This window comes from Microcebus murinus, chromosome 8 (genome assembly GCF_040939455.1).
Source record: "Microcebus murinus isolate Inina chromosome 8, M.murinus_Inina_mat1.0, whole genome shotgun sequence".
NCBI lineage: Eukaryota > Metazoa > Chordata > Mammalia > Primates > Cheirogaleidae > Microcebus > Microcebus murinus.
Window position 1 is genome coordinate 72,737,030 of NC_134111.1, and position 17,222 is coordinate 72,754,251.

Below are 17,222 nucleotides of genomic sequence, written 5' to 3' on the forward strand. Positions count from 1 at the left end.
GAGGCCTTTAGTTGGGCATCAGTTTACCCATTGGTAAGTGGAGTTGAATAATATATACTTACCACTCCATAGTAAATGAATATTGAAGATCTTTGGCTAAAGAGGGCTATGAATATGTAAAAGCACTGTGAATACAAATCAAGAATTCATGACTTAGTAAAAGCTCAATATGTTGATAAATCTTGAATTTTTGCAAATGCTGAGATGTTTCACTTTTATTCAGAATATATAATAGTTAGGGATTGAGGTTTAGCCAGAGAGACTTTATGCAAAGGACACATATGTAACTATGTACAGTAAAAAGCTGTACATCTGGCATGTTGGGGGAAATTGGAGGCACCAATCAGTCAAAAGTTCTGACTAACATTTTCATTGCTTCTGGTAGTTCTCTTGTTTCTTGTCTCGGCCTCTCTATTAAAGCCTATACGGGGGTTGGGAGGACAATGGGAGGTTGGCAATTTTACTTAAGCAAAGTTCCCATTGTTTGCTCAAAGTCCACTGAAGCAGAGACGTAACTCTACCCCACCACAATGCAAGGCTCAAAATAGCCCAGGAAAGCTCCATGTTCACAATCCTGAGATCCGTAGGTGTGGCATTGTGGCATCAGAGGAGAAAATGCTGAGGCGGGACACATATATGCAAATGGAGCCGTGCATGAGTGTGGCAGAGCCGCTCCAGGCCCATGCTGCACCTTGTACTAATTAGAAAAAAGGGCCACTTCCTCTGAACAGAGGCAGACCCCACCCCAGAGGACATGCTTTGGTGAGCCTCTATTTGCCTCTCTACCTGGATACCTGCACTGTAAATAACCTATACAATCATATGAAGTGACCCTGAATATGAACTTGGGGGAGTTCATTGATCTCTCTGGAAGGATGGATTTGTCTGTGTGAAGAAACTTTATTAGGTTAAATTTTTTTATCAACTTGCTATAAAAATCCCTGTACTCTTCAAACTTGGCTTTCTGGGCACTTCGAAGCTGTCACCTTTTCCCCATTTAGAAGTGCAGGACTAATTCAGTAACTATGAGTACACATCAGAGTTGACTCTGAGTTTCCTAGTAGCCCAGGCAAGAAAAAGCAACTCAAGAAGTTCAATTAGTCTATCAGAAAAAGAAAATAGCATATTCATTCCACTGGAGAGACGATGATCTTTTTTACTTTCAACTCTAAAAGAAATTTCTTATGTGGAATTTCACTTGAGAACCAGTGAGAGATGTTACAGACAATAGCTACATTGACAGTTTAAGGTAAAAGCAGTGGCAAGGGCCACATGGCAACAGTTTACTGTAACAAACCTTGATAACAGCAAAGCCCAGTTGAGTTAATTCTGAGAAGGCTGAGATAATTTTTTTTTTTAATGTGAATCTTCTGGTGCCTGACTTAATCAAAGGAGAGAACTTCCGGCAAAGTAAATCCCCAGCCTAATGCTGAGCTGTTTCTAAGAGTCATCTACAGTCAACTTCTGGGTAATAATAGAGTTTTTACTGCTCCCCAGGAAAAGGAAGAAGAAAAGAGCAAGACATATACATTTCATAGCAAAGTAGTAAATTTTCCTCACTTGGATAGGACTACGCTTTATAGAAAGATTATGTCTTTCCACCTTTGGGAGGAGTTCAAGGTCCTTCCTTTAATGTAATGATAGTAGAAAAGATGGTAGTTTTATATTTAGTATTGTTTGTGGAATGTCTTTATTTGCCAATATGAACGTGATAACTCTTTGTTGGCCCCCACGTCTGAGGTGTGTCTGTTACTGGCCCATTAAGCCCCAATGTCTAGCAATGACAGCTAAGGACTATCTTCACATAATAGCATTTCTGAAAGTAGCAGATAGTGAGAATCATACTTGCTGATGGGGCGTGGCATGAGCAGCCTTGTTCCATGATGGTGCTGAAGATTGCAAAGCCTCCCCATCTTCCCAGGGCGGTGGGTCTCCTCATTGTCATGATAACTGGGCCCTAAAGCCATCTGCAGGAAGCAACTTTCAATTTATGCAAGCCTGCAGATATAATTAGTTAAAACCCCATTGCTCCATTGTCTCAGTATGTAGGGTTTCAAAGCAGTGTTACCTGTAAACTGTCTCTGATGTAGAGAAGTTTCTCTTATGTTTGGATGATCCTTCTGATGTTAAACATCCCAACTTGATGCTTACCCACAGTGGAATTAGCTACCAAATGTATTCTCCCAGATAATCTAATGAGTTGGTCTGCCATCTGGAAATATTTAGTAGTGTCCAACTGAATATAGAAGAATGATTGATGAAAGTGATTTACCCTTGATCAAGTTCACACTGAGTCACTCTTACAGGAGTAAGATATTGGGGTTAAGTATCATTTTGAGTCTGCTCCTAATTTCTGCTAATAAAAGCAGACATAAGTACCTTGGAGGGCACTTACCTCCCTATCCATGGTGGATCTACATTATTCACCTTGCATTTTGGTGTCTTTTTGTTTCTATATTACCTACTCACTGATACATTTTTCTCAAAGGCAAATACCATGACTTCCACAAACATTCCCACATTTTAAAAAAAGTGAATGCTTTGTACCAGGTACCATCTTTGATAATAAGAATATAAAGATATTGTGGGAAAACTATCATTTATAGTCAGGAGCTGTGCTTTATGTGCTTTAAACATAATTCTCTGTGTGTGTGTCACACACACACACACACACACACACACACACACACACAAATACTACAAGGCAGGTATTATTTTCTTCTTTTAATAAATGTGGCAACTAAGATCCAGGCTAAATAATAACCCTAAATCATAGAAATCTAGAAAGTAGAGTAGATATACTTCTAGATAAATACCCAATCTTTCTGATTTCAAGCCAAATACTATACTGTTTTAATAAGACATAGTATCTTTTCTCAAAGAGTTCACAGTCTAGCACATTTGGCATGCTCTCGGGCCCTGAGCACCTATGACTGCTGTTTCTATACTTAAGAGAATTTGCCTCCTATGAGTCCATGTTTTCCCAAAATAGAAGGCAGAAATTCATTTTCCCAGCATTCCTTGCCTATGACCTACACCCCTTCAATCAGTTACACGTGCCTGAGACTTCGATTGGGAAGGGAATGGAATAAAGAAACATGTACCATGTGGGTTCCTTTCTATTAAGGGCAATAGCAGAGCCACCCAGCCTTCAGAAGCAGCAGGGGTGGAGGTCCTGAAGGTGGCATTCAGTGCCCAGGAGCAGGGGACCACATTCTGAGGCCCGTGACCACTGGTGCCAAAGTGCAGTCTCCCCTGAAGTCATCCTGGACATTGATCTTAACCTTTAAACTTGATTCTCTGACTCTCCCAAAAATTCTCTGAGAATTCTAATAACTTTTAGTAAATTCTCTTTTTTTTTTTTATTAACCAGTTATATTGTGTTGTCAACAGATTTATTTCCTTCACAGTGACTTCAATACAATAGATATTTAGTAAATTTAGTTTGTTGGTTGACAAATGATAAAATGATTGAATAGAAAAATTAATATGAGATAAACTTTCTAGGCTCTTCAACATCCTAGTTACCCTCTGGCTTTTCAATGTACCTCATTTTATCAATATCCTTCCAAAACGTGTCATTGAGAACTAAAAACAATGCTGCAATGTGGCCTAATCAGTACTGAAGAGTGCAGGATGATCATCTCCCTTGATTTAAGCTATACATCTCTATTCACATGGTCTGGAATGACTTAAGCACCCTTAGTAGCTGCATCACATGATTAATAAAAGGAACCTAAGAACTTATGGGATTTAGTAGTCAATATTCAATATAAGCCTAAATATGAGAGGTGGTTATTAGAAGAGCCAGTGTAGTTTGGGATGGCATTAATAATAGTTAAGGGAAAGTAGAACCTAGCAAAAATGGAATGGACTGAGTCCCAAACTCACAAGTTCCTGGTCATGGAGGAACAAAGATGGTGTGGCTTCCAGCCAAGGATGCCTGAAAAGGGATTTCTGCTTTGAATAAAAGGATGTGCAAAATATTCAGTGATTCTATCTTCCAGGTCAACACAGAATCACAGACTATGAATTACTCAAATGTGGTGTTTACAAATGTCAGCCATGGAGGTTCTTGAGGCCAAGAGACTCATATCTCAAGTACCTCGGTCCTGCATTAGAGAAATATTCAGATGAAGTTCATTTCTATAAGGCAATTTAAACTCTGAATCTTGACTGAAATTGGTAAAATTTCAAAATCCAACTAGAAGGAAACTGCTATGAAATGTACCCCATTCATCAGACATTTACTGGTTAAAAAGTGCGGGAGGGTTTTGTGCCCTTCATATCACTGGGGTGAGAGAGCTGACAATAAATAAAGACTTGAAAAACGAGTAAATCATAGAGTATTTTAGAAGCTTAGGGTGGGGGGTGAACAGTAGAAGAGGATAAAAGAGATCCAGAAGGTAGGAATGGGGTCAGTTTGCAATTTTAAATAAGGCAGTCAGAGTAGTTTTCATGGAGAAGGTGATTTTGAGACACTGAAGGGAACTGAGGGAGCCAGCCATGTGGCTATTTGGGAAAAGAGCTTTCTTGGCAGAGAGAAGACCTAGAAGAACAGAGGCCTGAATAAATACATGAGACAAAAATGAGCCTAGTATATTCCAGGGGCAGCAAGGAGGCCAATGTGCCTGGAGCCCAGGAAGCAGGGAGAAGGAAGTAGGGAAGGAGGCCAGAGAAAAGTCAGTTCACGACTTTAGTCCTGGAGAAGCGACAGGGTAAAGCAGGAGACCCATTGGGGCGCTGTTGCTACAATTCAGGTAAGCAATGATGGTGGCTCCGTCCAAGCTGGTAGCAATGTCGGTGGTGAGAGGTGGTAAGATTGTGAATATGTGTTAAAGATAAAGCCAACAGGACTTTCCTGACAGATTGAACACAGTGTGTTAAAGAAAAAGAACAAAGGGTAAAGCCAAGGCTTTAGGCCTGAGAACTGGAGGGTTGAAGTTGCCAACAGATGGGTGGAGAAGATTTGGAGAAGAAGGTGGGGAGATCATTCGGGGCCCTGTGACATTTACCATCCAGGTGGAGGTGTTGAATAGACAGTAGAACATACTGGTTTGGAGATCTAGGAAAGGTCTAGGCTGCATATAGAGATTGGAATGTGGGCAGCATCTGGGTGCATATAGTGTCATGATACTGGATGAGGAAGGAATATAGATTTGGGAAAAGGAAGATCAGGGAGGAACCTGGATCACCCTGAGCACAAAGGCTTGGAGAGAAGAGAAAGAATTAGCAAAATATGCCAAAAACAAGCAGGAATGAGATAGGAGAAAATTAAGCAAGTGTGTCATTAGTGTTTTGAAGACTTTAGAAGGCTACTAAAACACCTCATCTATATTGTTTCTAAATAAGAAAAATAAACAGGCCAGGCCTCATGACTCACATCTGTAATCCCAGCAATTTTGGAGGCTGAGGCAGGAGGATTACTTGAGCTGGGGAGTTTGAGGTTGCTGTGAGCTATGATGACCCCACTGCACTCTAGCCCAGGCAATAGAGTGAAACTCTGTTTCAAAAGAAGAAACAAAGAAAGAAGAAAAAGAAAGAAAGAGAAAGAAAGAAAGAAAGAAAGAAAGAAAGAAAGAAAGAAAGAAAGAAAGAAAGAGAGAGAGAGAGAGAGAGAGAGAGAGAGAGAGAAAGGAAGGAAGGAAGGAAGAAAGAGAAAGAAAGAAGGAAGGGAGGGAGGGAGAGAGGGAGGGAGGGAGGGAGGGAGGGAGGGAGAGAGGGAGGGAGGAAGGGAGAAAGGAAAGAAAAGAAAGAAAGAAAATCATATTATAGTTTTTGACAGGAAAAAGAAAAGGAAGAAAGGGAGGGAGGTAAAGGGACTATAATAAAAGATAAAATGGAAGAAAGAGAGGGAAAAGGAGAAAAGAAGAAAGTATAGCATAGTAGCCTTTTGGGCACAAATATTTTAAATCATGTAAATACATTTTTAAGCATCAGACTTGATCCTACTCTAAAACTCATCTGAACTATTTTTATTTTTTTTTTATTTATTTTTTTTTTTTTGAGACAGAGTCTCACTTTGTTGTCCAGGCTAGAGTGAGTGCCGTGGCGTCAGCCTAGCTCACAGCAACCTCAAACTCCTGGGCTCAAGCGATCCTCCTGCCTCAGCCTCCCGAGTAGCTGGGACTACAGGCATGCGCCACCATGCCCGGCTAATTTTTTATATATATCAGTTGGCCAATTAATTTCTTTCTATTTTATAGTAGAGACGGGGTCTCGCTCTTGCTCAGGCTGGTTTTGAACTCCTGACCTTGAGCAATCCGCCCGCCTCGGCCTCCCAAGAGCTAGGATTACAGGCGTGAGCCACAGCGCCCGGCCTGAACTATTTTTAAGTCATCTGCAACATTTGATTAAATCCTGCTTTTTATGTGTGTCCCCAAGAAAGAAGGAAGAAAGAAAAGAAGGAAGGAATTATTCTAGATGTTTCTACATATTTTATTTAATCATGACAACCACCTTGAGATATATAAATCATTAGCCCTATTTAATGGATGGGGAAACTAGGGATTGAAAAGTAGCTTAGTTGCTGTAAACATTCTAGTGCAGATGTCTTTTTTATAGAATGTCTTTTTTTCCTTTGGGTAGATGCTCAGTAATGGGATTGCTGGATCAGATGGTAGTTCTACTTATAGCTCTTTGAGGTATCTCCATATTACTTTCCACAGAGGTTGTACTAGTTTGCATTCCCAGTAGCAGTGTATGAATGTCCCTATCTGTCCACATCCACACCAACATATATTGTTTTGGGACTTTTTGATAAAGGCCATTCTCACAGGAGATAAGTGATCTCTCATGTGGTTTTGATTTACATTTCCCTGATGATTAGAGATGTTGAGCATTTTTTCATATGTTCATTGGTTATTATTCTATCTTCTTTTGAAAAGTTTCTGTTCATGTCCTTTGCCCACTTTTTGATAGAGTTATTTAATTTTTTTCTTGCTGATTTTCCTGAGTTCTATATAGATTCTAGTTATCAGCCCTTTATAGGATTGTGTAGCATGAGAATATTTTCTCCCATTCTGTAGGTTGTTTGCTCTCATGATACTTTCCTTGGCTGTGCAGAAGATTTTTAATTTGATCAGATCTCATTTATTTACTTGTGTTGTTGCTGTGACTGCCTTATGGGTCTTCTGCATAATTCTTTCCCTAGGCCAATGTCTATAAGATTTTTTCCAACATTTTCTTCTAGAATTATTATAGTTTTACACCTTAGGTTTAAATCTGTTACCTACTGTGACTTGATTTCTGTGAGAGGTGAGAGATGTGGATCCTGTGTCAGTCTTCTACATGTGGCTATTTAATTTTCATAGCATCATTCATTCAATAACAATTCTTTTTCCCAGTGTATATTTTTATCTGCTTTGTCAAAGATTAGATGGCTATATGAGGATGGTTTTATAGCTGGGTTCTCAGTTCTATTCCATTGGTCTAAGTCCCTGTTTTTTCTTGTTCTGTTGGTATATGTCCCTGTTATTGTGCCAATACCATGCTGTTTTAGTTACTATATCCTTGCAATATAGCTTGAAGTCTGGTAAATTGATACCTCTCAATTTGTTCTTTTTGCTTAAGATTGTTTTTGTCATACGGGGTCTTCTCAGGTTCTATATGAAACACAGAATTATTTTTTTCCATATATGTGAAAAATGATATGGTATTTTAATAAGTATTGGATTGAATTTGTCAATCACTTTGGGTAGTATAGACATTTTAACAATATTGATTCTGCCAACCTGTGAGCATGGTATGGTTTTCCACCTGTTTATGTCCTCTGCTATTTCCTTCCTCAGTGTTTCATAGTTCTGCCTGTAGAGGTCTTATACCTCCTTAGTGAAATATATTCCACAATTCACAATTGCAAAGATGTGGAAACAACCCAAGTGCCCATCAATACATACGTGGATTAATAAAATGTGGTATATGTATACCATGAAGTTCTACTCAGCCACAAAAAACAATAGTGATCTAGCATCTCTTATATTATCCTGGATAGAGCTGGAGTCCATTCTACTAAGTGAAATGTCACAAGAATGGAAAAACAAGCACCACATGTACTCAATATTAAACTGATACTAACTGATCAACACTTAAGTGCACATATAGTAGTAACATTCACCACAAGTTGGGCAGATGGGAGGGGCAGGAGGAGATGGGTATATTCCTACCTAATGGGTGCAGTGCAGAATGGACATACTTGAAGCTCTGATTCAGGTGGAGCAAAGGCAATATATATAACCTAAACATTTGTATCCCCATAATATGCTGAAATAAAATAAATACAACAATAAAGAAATGAAGAAAAGTAGCTTAGTTAAGCTGCAAAATTAGTAAGAAATAGATACCAAAATAGCTCACTGCCTTTTCACACAATCAACTTAAGACAAAAAGTGTTAAAGATTTTTTTCATTAATTTTTCCTTAAGGGTAGGTTCCTAGAATTGCTCAGTCCAAAGTTGCTACGGAGTCTCCCAGGACTCCCTGAGTATGTGCTATTTTGTGTTTAAATGGGATAATGCATGTTAATGGGTAGTGAATAAATTATGGTTATCTCTTTAATTAATCATTGCTCTGCACTATTTATTACATTGCTAATGTAATTATTTCTCCATATGTGAAGGTAACACTTGAAACCTTTTAAAATGTCACCAAAGGAACTAGTTCTAGATTCTTCTGGGATAGTTACACTAGCATAACATCGTGTTTTGTTTTTTTTAAAGTTTTTTCTTCAGAACAAAACTCAATCAGAAATGTCATACTTGGACAAGATTATGAAAAAGTGTGTTAAGAGAGGTCAAATAATCGCCTTGTATAAAATATGCCAGCCAATAAATTGATGCTCAGATCATACAGTTTTCCTGGGACACTCTAGGGTACAGAAAAAGAGGTGGTGGGATACTGGGGAGAAAATGAAAGCTTTGGAGTCCTGCAGACTTGGCCGTAGATCCTGGCTCTATTATTTCCTAGCAATATTGAATTCCCAAGGTTCCAAATCACCTGTCCCTCATGACACCTTTCTTTCTTTGTTTCTGTCTCTGACTCAATATGCCAATCCTGAATATGCTCATCCAGAGGACACACTGTCTGCCACACCTATCCCCACAAGGCCCTGTGTCACCTGCCCACCCCTATCCTCTGCATGGCCAAATGCAAAGACTTCAGGCCTTGCCATTGCCCTTAAAGAGTCCCACCCATCCCCAACCCTGCTGAGCTGTTGCCCAAATCTTTCTTAATTAGCTCTGAGGCATGCTAGAATTTATTCTTCTCCACTTACTTTGGAAAGATGAATCTAGATGTAAAACAAAATGTGCCCACTTCATATACGCTCACTTTTTAGTGGTAAGCATTTCAGACACAAACCAATGTATTTAGTGGCACTCTCAGGGTTCCTTGAACTGGCATCCTCTGGGGTTGTAGAACACAAAAATCTTAAATATTAATCAATTTAAATGTATTCAGAACTGTTTTGGGTCTGCATTAAAAATCAAGGCCATAACTGGCAAGCAACAAATATATTTGTTGAATAATTTGAGTTGACCATGGCATTCCTATTGTCACACCACAAACCTTAATTAAATGTATGCCATAACTTTATAAAAGCTTAAATTTTGCTTTATCAGGATTCCTGAAAGTGAATAAATAAAATTAATTAAAATGAACGTTAGACCACTATTTGGCAATTTCTGATGACAAACATGTAATATTTTCATAGACTTTACATTTTTCAAAGCATCCTCTTCCATTGGATTCTCTATAACCCTGCGAGAGTCACTGGGAAAGTATTTATTATCCCCGATTTTTAGATGAGGAACATTAGGTTCAAAGATGTGATTTGCCCAACATTACACAACCAGGAAATGGTGGCGCCACCACCAGAACTTGAATATTCTGGCTCTAAATTCCCTTCGAAGCTTAGGGCTTTTCTTTATTAATATCATCTGCCAAGTAAAGTCATCAAAGTCCATAACGTAAACCCAAGAGATGTGAAATCGCTACACAAGGGCTGTCTCCAAACACTGCTTTATTTGTTCAATGAGTAGTACAGACAAGTGCTATCAATTTGGAGGAGGAAATAATAGTTATCTGTGAGCCATAATGGTCTTCAAGGTGGATCATTTTAGGAAAAGGTTCGGCTTTTTGTACTTTATTTTACAAGTATATTAAGGATTTGGGAAAAATTTCGATAACCATCCTTAACTTGTACCAAAATTTGTTGTCCTGATTCCATCATTTTATCAATTTCCCAGTTTTTACTATTAGGAATGAGCTAGACATCATAAAAGATTAAATGAGCCCTAAAGCACATGTCTTGAATAATTGACTAGGCATGTGAAAAAGAGGCATAAACCCACCTTGAGATCTTGAGTTAGGCAACCTGCTTTCTCTCTTGTTAACTGATGATAATACTGGGAGGAGTGGTTGCGAGGGCAAAGGAATGATGAACCCAGGAGAGGCTCTGTCAGTGTTAGATTCCTTCCTCCTGCCCCTCTGGGGGCACAGCCTGCCTGCTCACTGCCCCAGTATGCCTTCCACTTCTCTGACTCCATGTCTTTGAACACATTGTTTTTTCACATGCTTAATAATCATTCAATCAGAAAGCATATTTTTGAGTGCTCACTACATGTTAGGCACTGTCCTAGGTGCTAGGTAACCTGGTGACTGGGATTCAGCCGCAGGTCTAAAGGGCTCACAGGAATTAGACACTTAACACAGTAACCACAGTATGCCAGAAGCTCTGCGACAGTGGAATACGCTGAGAGCTACATGAGCTTGGAAGGTTTGTATCGCACTGGCAGGGCAGATCAGGAAGGCCTTCCTGAAAGAAGTGATGCTTGGAGCTAGCCTTAAAGTTAGCCAGGCATGAACTCAGGGTGAGAAGGAAGAGGTGCAAGGTACAGGGAGTAGCAGCAGGACAAATGTGCCTATTTGCTTATCCTCTTCTAATATGTTATTTTCAACATTTTATCAATACCTTCTGTGGCAGAGGATGTTAGCTGCCTTCCAATTATCCACTCGCTCCTTTTCTCCGGAATTAATGGAACAGTTAAAACATGTTCCAGTCTCCCTCTTGAGTTCAAAAAAACTGCAGATTGAAAATATTTTTTAAAAGGATGGTTCATGTACATGTACTGAACATGTACAGACTTTTTTTCTTGTCATTCTTCCCTAAACAATACAGTATAACAGCTACTAACTTAGCTTATACATCAGATATTGTAAGTTATCTAGAGGGAACAAGAATGAACACAGGGAAACGTGGAGCTGTAAGCTGGAAGGAGTGAGAGTCTCTGGCAACCTCACAAAGCCATCTTACCTCAGCAGTTTCTTCCATGTAAGAAACATAAACTTTTACCTTGTTTGGGACATTACTAACCTGACGCTTTTCTTCCCCCTGTCATATGCAACTAAACATAATCATAAATGATCCACCTTCCGAGATCATTCTGGCCCATATCATTTCCGTCTCTTAATTTATATTACATGTTTGTAACACCCATTAAACAAATCTCTGACTGAAGACAACCTTTTTATGCCAATTTCATTTTCCTGGATTTATATCATGCCTTTCCGACAAATTATAAGCTCCCTGAGGGGAGAGCACTAAGTCATACATTTCCCTTTGTCACCCCAATTCCTAGTAAATTGTCTGATACAGAGAACATGTTTAACACATGGTTACTGTCTGATTATGGCATGACTGCCCTTTGGAAAAAATGTGTGGAATTTTTAATCGTTATTTTAAATTCTTCAGAAAGGGAAATAAATATTAGTGTAAATGCAAATATGTCCTCTAGAGGGGGAAAAAAAAGACAAAACTCATCCCATGAAGTGATGGGTCTTAGATGCCATAACATGACTTTCTCTTTAGTCAAGAAATTTCTTACTTTGCTTTCTTAAAAACAGAAGTCACCAGCACAGAAAACACATTCTAGACAGAAGCCAATTCACCTGTGGGTAGAGCCTCCCACTTTTGAGTTTGTTATCTCTGATGAAGTTTGATCCCTCAAAATATAACCTCGTGAAGGTGGAAGCTACTTGTGCTAAAAGTAAAATTATCACACAAATGCTTTCCTTCCTAGTTTTTTATCCTAAATGCAGAGTTTATTTACACAGGTAACATGTTCATCCTGTGTTGAATCTCTAGTTGCTCTTTAAAAACTTTTAGTGCTCTGTGCTTTGGAGCTGTCTGCCGTTCTGCAAATATCCAGTTTCCACCAACTGTCCTTAAAACATATCTACATGGCCCATGGGCTCTTAACTACTACAGATAAAAGGGCAAGTGAAACTGAGGAAAGTTACATCTGTATGTAAACCAAATGCAGGAAAAGAAAAAAAGAAAAAAAAAAAACATAATGTAAAAAGAAAACAAAATCGCTTTTTAATGGACTCTTCTGCCAGTTGAAGAAGTGAAGCACTTGCTCTTTCCTTATTAACTTTAGTATTTTGAACAATTTTTTCCATTGTAAGCACTTTCTAAAAAATCATTTTCACACATTTCTCAGATACATCAATCCTTCCAGCATTCCTCTATGCACACATTATGGTACCCTAGCTCTAAATATAAAAGACTTTTATTATGTCCATTAACCATGGACATATGTGCTCCAAAAGTTTCCTGACACGCAGTCATTTGTGGTTTTCTAATTATAAACAGAAAATATTCACTAGAAAAATAAAGAAGCAGCCCATAAATATATCTTTATACATTTAGTTTTGTTTGTATGTATACAACAAAACGATTGGATAAAGGCTTTCCCAGTTGCCAACTCCAGGATGTGAGCATGCATGTGTTTATATACACACAGACACACACATACATTCACATGTGCAATTAAAGCCATGCATTGTACAGGACACAAACATCTGTAATTGTGGGTACCACTGTCTTATTTCTAAAATAAGGGTATAGATTATCCCTAGACTCACCAGGTCTCCTCCTTCATGAAAAATTAAATGGGAAAGAAGGCAATGCCCAGTAAAATACTTGACAAATGAAGTCATATTTATTGAATGCGTTTATTTTAACAACCAAAAAATTCTAACAGCCTAACAATGCACATAAGTTAAAAATTAATTATCACTTAGTGATAACAAAGATAGTTGATTTACATGGAAAAAAAGAACATTTACAATATGTTAATCCTTATTCACATTGTTGATACCGCAATAAAACACAATTTGTTTTTTTCATTTCACAAAAAAAAAAAAGGCGGGAAATTGTGCTTTGTCAAGAGGCACTACAAGAGAAAGTTTCTTCTTCCAAATAGATATTATATGACAGATATTGAATAAATAGACATATATGCATTGTAATTCGCAAAGATCTGGCAAGACCACAGGCTAAAATGCCCACAGATTCACTTAGAACCACTGCAAACGTGGCAGTGAAATTAAAAAATAAAAGGCAAGACTTAGCATTGAAAAATACCTAATAAATTTTTGGTTGAAGTGTAAAAGATACCAAATGCGGATGCCATCGATAGATGAACCACCTTGTAAGAGCTTGGCAAAATCAGTTTCCATTACGTGTACAGAATGACCTTCAGCAACAGTGTAAGAAGACAATTTGGAAAGAGTAACTCGGAGATCAGGAAGCAGCAACCATGGACTTTCTGATTAAAGCTGCAGCATACTACAGAAATAGGAAGGATGGGCCCAGGGCTTACCCACAAACAACCATCCTTTTGCAAAAGTATATGACGCTCGTGTCAAGATAATTTTTAAACATCATTATTTGAAAAAGTACAGGAAAATGTCCCTTTAAAAACTCCAGAGGTTACTGAGCAGCTAGAATTAGCTTGTATTGCAACATGTCTTCTCCCTGTATATTGTAAGTTCTGAGTTAATATCTACACATAGAGGTTTTTTTTAACTCCTACCTTTTATACCTTTCAAATATATAAATAGTATTAACAGTTATATTACAATGTTTGTGTAGTAAACAGAAAATAACTTTCAAAGTGATATTGCATGAGGTCTTTGACAAGGTTGCATGAAAGCACAACTCAAAATAAATCCAACCATGTGGGACTGTTTAATGGCCATTTTAAAGCATGGATTAGGTTCACTAGGCCAGTCCTGAAGGTGAGGTTTCCTCCTGCAATTACTATAAGTAGAAGTGAAAAGTAATGCTACTGGTGTTTCTGACAGGAAGCTGAAGGAGATTTGGAGAACTATAGTAGATTGCAGCTTTAATGCTCATCCCACTAAACAGCCAGTCAGCATTAGTTCTGCTTTACGTAAGGTAATTGCTATGTAGGTAACGGGGACAATGTTTCCTTTTAGGACAAGTAGGTGATTCTACTGAAATCGCTTCATGAACTCTATTGCCCGGAGCTGCACAATGATTCAAAAACAGGTTCATGTTAGGGCTGCCATACCAGAAAAAGGGATGGGAGAGATCAGGGACTGAAAATGTTTAGCTAGGTGGATGGAATGTGTACGAAGAAGAGGAAGCCCAAAGTGAAACAGAAATAAGAAACTTCTTTTGGGAGAGGGAAGGATGGAGATTTATTTGAAAGGGAGCCCCTTTAACTGGGCAGCAATTTATTTTCTAACTTAACATTACATTGAAGAACTATTTTCTATTCAAAAAAAAAAAACAGCAACAAACAACTTTTAAATGAGCAGGCTTATTAATTTTAAGATTTGAAGCCACAAACAGGTAAATAAATTTCACAACAAAATGTGGCTTATACTATGAAATCCATACGTCCAATATCAAAGTGTTATTTTTTCAAGACTTGCACTAATGGACAAGTTTTCTCTGCACTGAATTTCAGTTTTACTTATTTGGAATTCCATAGAAATGCATCTATTCACTACAGTAATGACAAATTGAATAACGGAATGTATTGAGTCATTTTATTGAGTCATTTTAAGTGTGCATTGTGTCTTTAAGAGTAATTTGACTTGTATTATTTTAACATGCCCTGATTTCTTTTCACTTTACTTTTTTTCTTTCTTTTTTTTTCTTTTTTTTTTTTTTTTGGCAGTGTTGATTTATTTTGTTAAATACATACCTCAAAAATTACCCATTAAGCTGCCAGATAGGAAGCCATAGAATTAAAAAAAATCAGGGACAAACACAAAAAATAAATAGGAATTCAAAAATAGTCACCCCACCCTGAGAGCAGGCCGCAGTTTATCAAAAAGCCAAAGCGACTCACTGTGAAGTGGTTTTTTTTTTAATACATAAACAAGTCTTTTCTTTAAGAACTCATTTCACAGTCTATTCTTTCGGATTGTAAAGTTCTCTGTCCCATGCAATTTTAATATATATATGTAAATATAGAGATATATACATATACATATACACACACACTTATAGCTTCCTTCATTTATTTCGTAGGTCTTTTCATCCTGGAACTTGCCTGATGTAACTTCCGTAAGTGCAAGGATAATGAAGGCAGAGTCTCCTGTGATTATAATTACCACGATCCAGTCAAATGTAAAAGTGTAACACTTAGTGTCTTTGCCAAGGCGATGTCTGATGCGGAAATACTGAACTTACTCAGTCATAGGTGTATCCTGTGCAATAAAGAAATATCAAAAAGGGTAAGAAAAACAAAACAGACATAAAAAGACAAAAATAAAGCAAAAAAAAAAATTTTTTTTTAAAGAAACTAAAACAGGAAATCCTTGGACCGATGTATTGCTTTGCCTGGTAGGAGTTCACATTATCTCTGGTCGATTTCTGCAGGCGCGGCCTTGCTTTTGTCAGCGCTCTCCTCCTCGGCCTCCACTTTGTACATCTCCTCGGAGCCTTCCTCGCTGTCGTTCTCCTCTGACTCCGTCAGCAGCTCCTCGTCCTTATACTCCGCCACGTCCACCGCGGAGCCCAGGTGCTCCTTCAGCTTCCCGTGGTGCTTCACGTGGTACCGCTGGTTCTGGAAGAACTTGATGATGGTGTGTTTGGGGAGATCCAGCTGGGCCGAGAGAGTGTGGATGGCTTCCTGGTCGGGGTACAGGCCTACATCATGAATAAAGCTTTGCAGGATCCCCAGGGCTTCTAAGGAGATCTTTGTGCGAGACCGGGGCTTTTTGGCACAACTGTCTTCGGTCGGAGGAGGTGGGGGAGGCGCTTCTTCTCTGGGAGGGGAACTCTCCTTGGCTGGCTGAGACTGCTGTCTATGAAGGACCTGAGAATTAATAGAGAAAAAAATGAACATCTGACTCATGATTTTGCCTTTTGAAAGCCATCAGCCCTCTGTAACATGGGCTATCTGTCTACCACTCAAGTTATGCTGGAGGAATTTGTAAAGTCAGGTCTTTGGAAAGCTTACAGGCATTTCTGGAGATTTAGAATCTCATCTACAAAACAAGGGGTTCCTAAGAACAATGTTTGCTAACATTTATATTCTGAGGTACAACGAAGTTCAGTCATTTGTTGATCAAGGTCATTTGAATTTAACCAACCTGGCCTCAGAGTCCTCCATACCTTTAACCACCAACATACGCCGCCTCTCTGAAGGCTAATGACAAAGAAAGTGGACATAGAGGGAAGATATGGTCTCTATAATCAGACATCATGGCTTCAAGTCTAGACTCTTCTACTTAGTTGGGTATGCTTGAGCAACCCACTTAATATCTTTAAGCCTCAATTTCATCATCTATAAAAGAAGAATAAGGAACTGACCTCCTAGTGATGTGATGAGGATCAAATGACATAACTATTGTAAAGAACAATGCTTGTCTTAAATCCAGGATTGGCAAACTTTTCCAGTAAAAGGCCAGATAGTAAATATTTGAGACTTTGCAGGGCCATATAGTCTTTGCTGCAACTACTCAACATAAGCAAATGAGCATGCTGTGTTCCAGTAAGACTGGATTTGGCCAATGGGTCATGATTTGCCTATTTCTGGCTTACAGCACATGTCCAATAAATGATAGGATCTATTATCCTCAGCCTCATAATTACCCTGAGAGTGTTATAGAGGAATAATTGGTACCTGAGCCAAAAAAATCAAGCCTTCATAAAATTAGAAACAACTTTTATTTATTTTCTTTTAAGTTCTGATTTTGGCCCTTTTGATTTTCAATGTTTTTTAAAAGTACAACAACTTCCAAACTAATTTAAAGACAACACTGGATATGGTGGCCCACGTCTATAACCCTGGCACTTGGCAAGTAGAGGCAGGAGGATTGCTTGAGGATAGGAGTTCCAGACCAGCCTGAGCAATAGTGAGACCCTGTCTCTACAAAAAAAAATATTAAAAAATTAGC

At 38.5% G+C, this 17,222-nt stretch overlaps 1 protein-coding gene across 2 annotated transcripts in view; it reads right to left on the minus strand.

Annotated features, from left to right (window-relative positions):
* Positions 1 to 12,980: 12,980 nt before the first annotated feature.
* Positions 12,981 to 17,222, minus strand: part of SATB2 (SATB homeobox 2) — a 182,293-nt gene continuing 178,051 nt past the window's right edge. For both annotated transcript variants that reach the window (XM_012739102.2, XM_012739101.3), the window contains one exon: positions 12,981 to 16,138. In XM_012739102.2, coding sequence (XP_012594556.1) covers positions 15,677 to 16,138 — 462 coding nt within the window. In that variant the 3' untranslated portion in view covers positions 12,981 to 15,676. The remainder of the gene's footprint in view (positions 16,139 to 17,222) is intronic.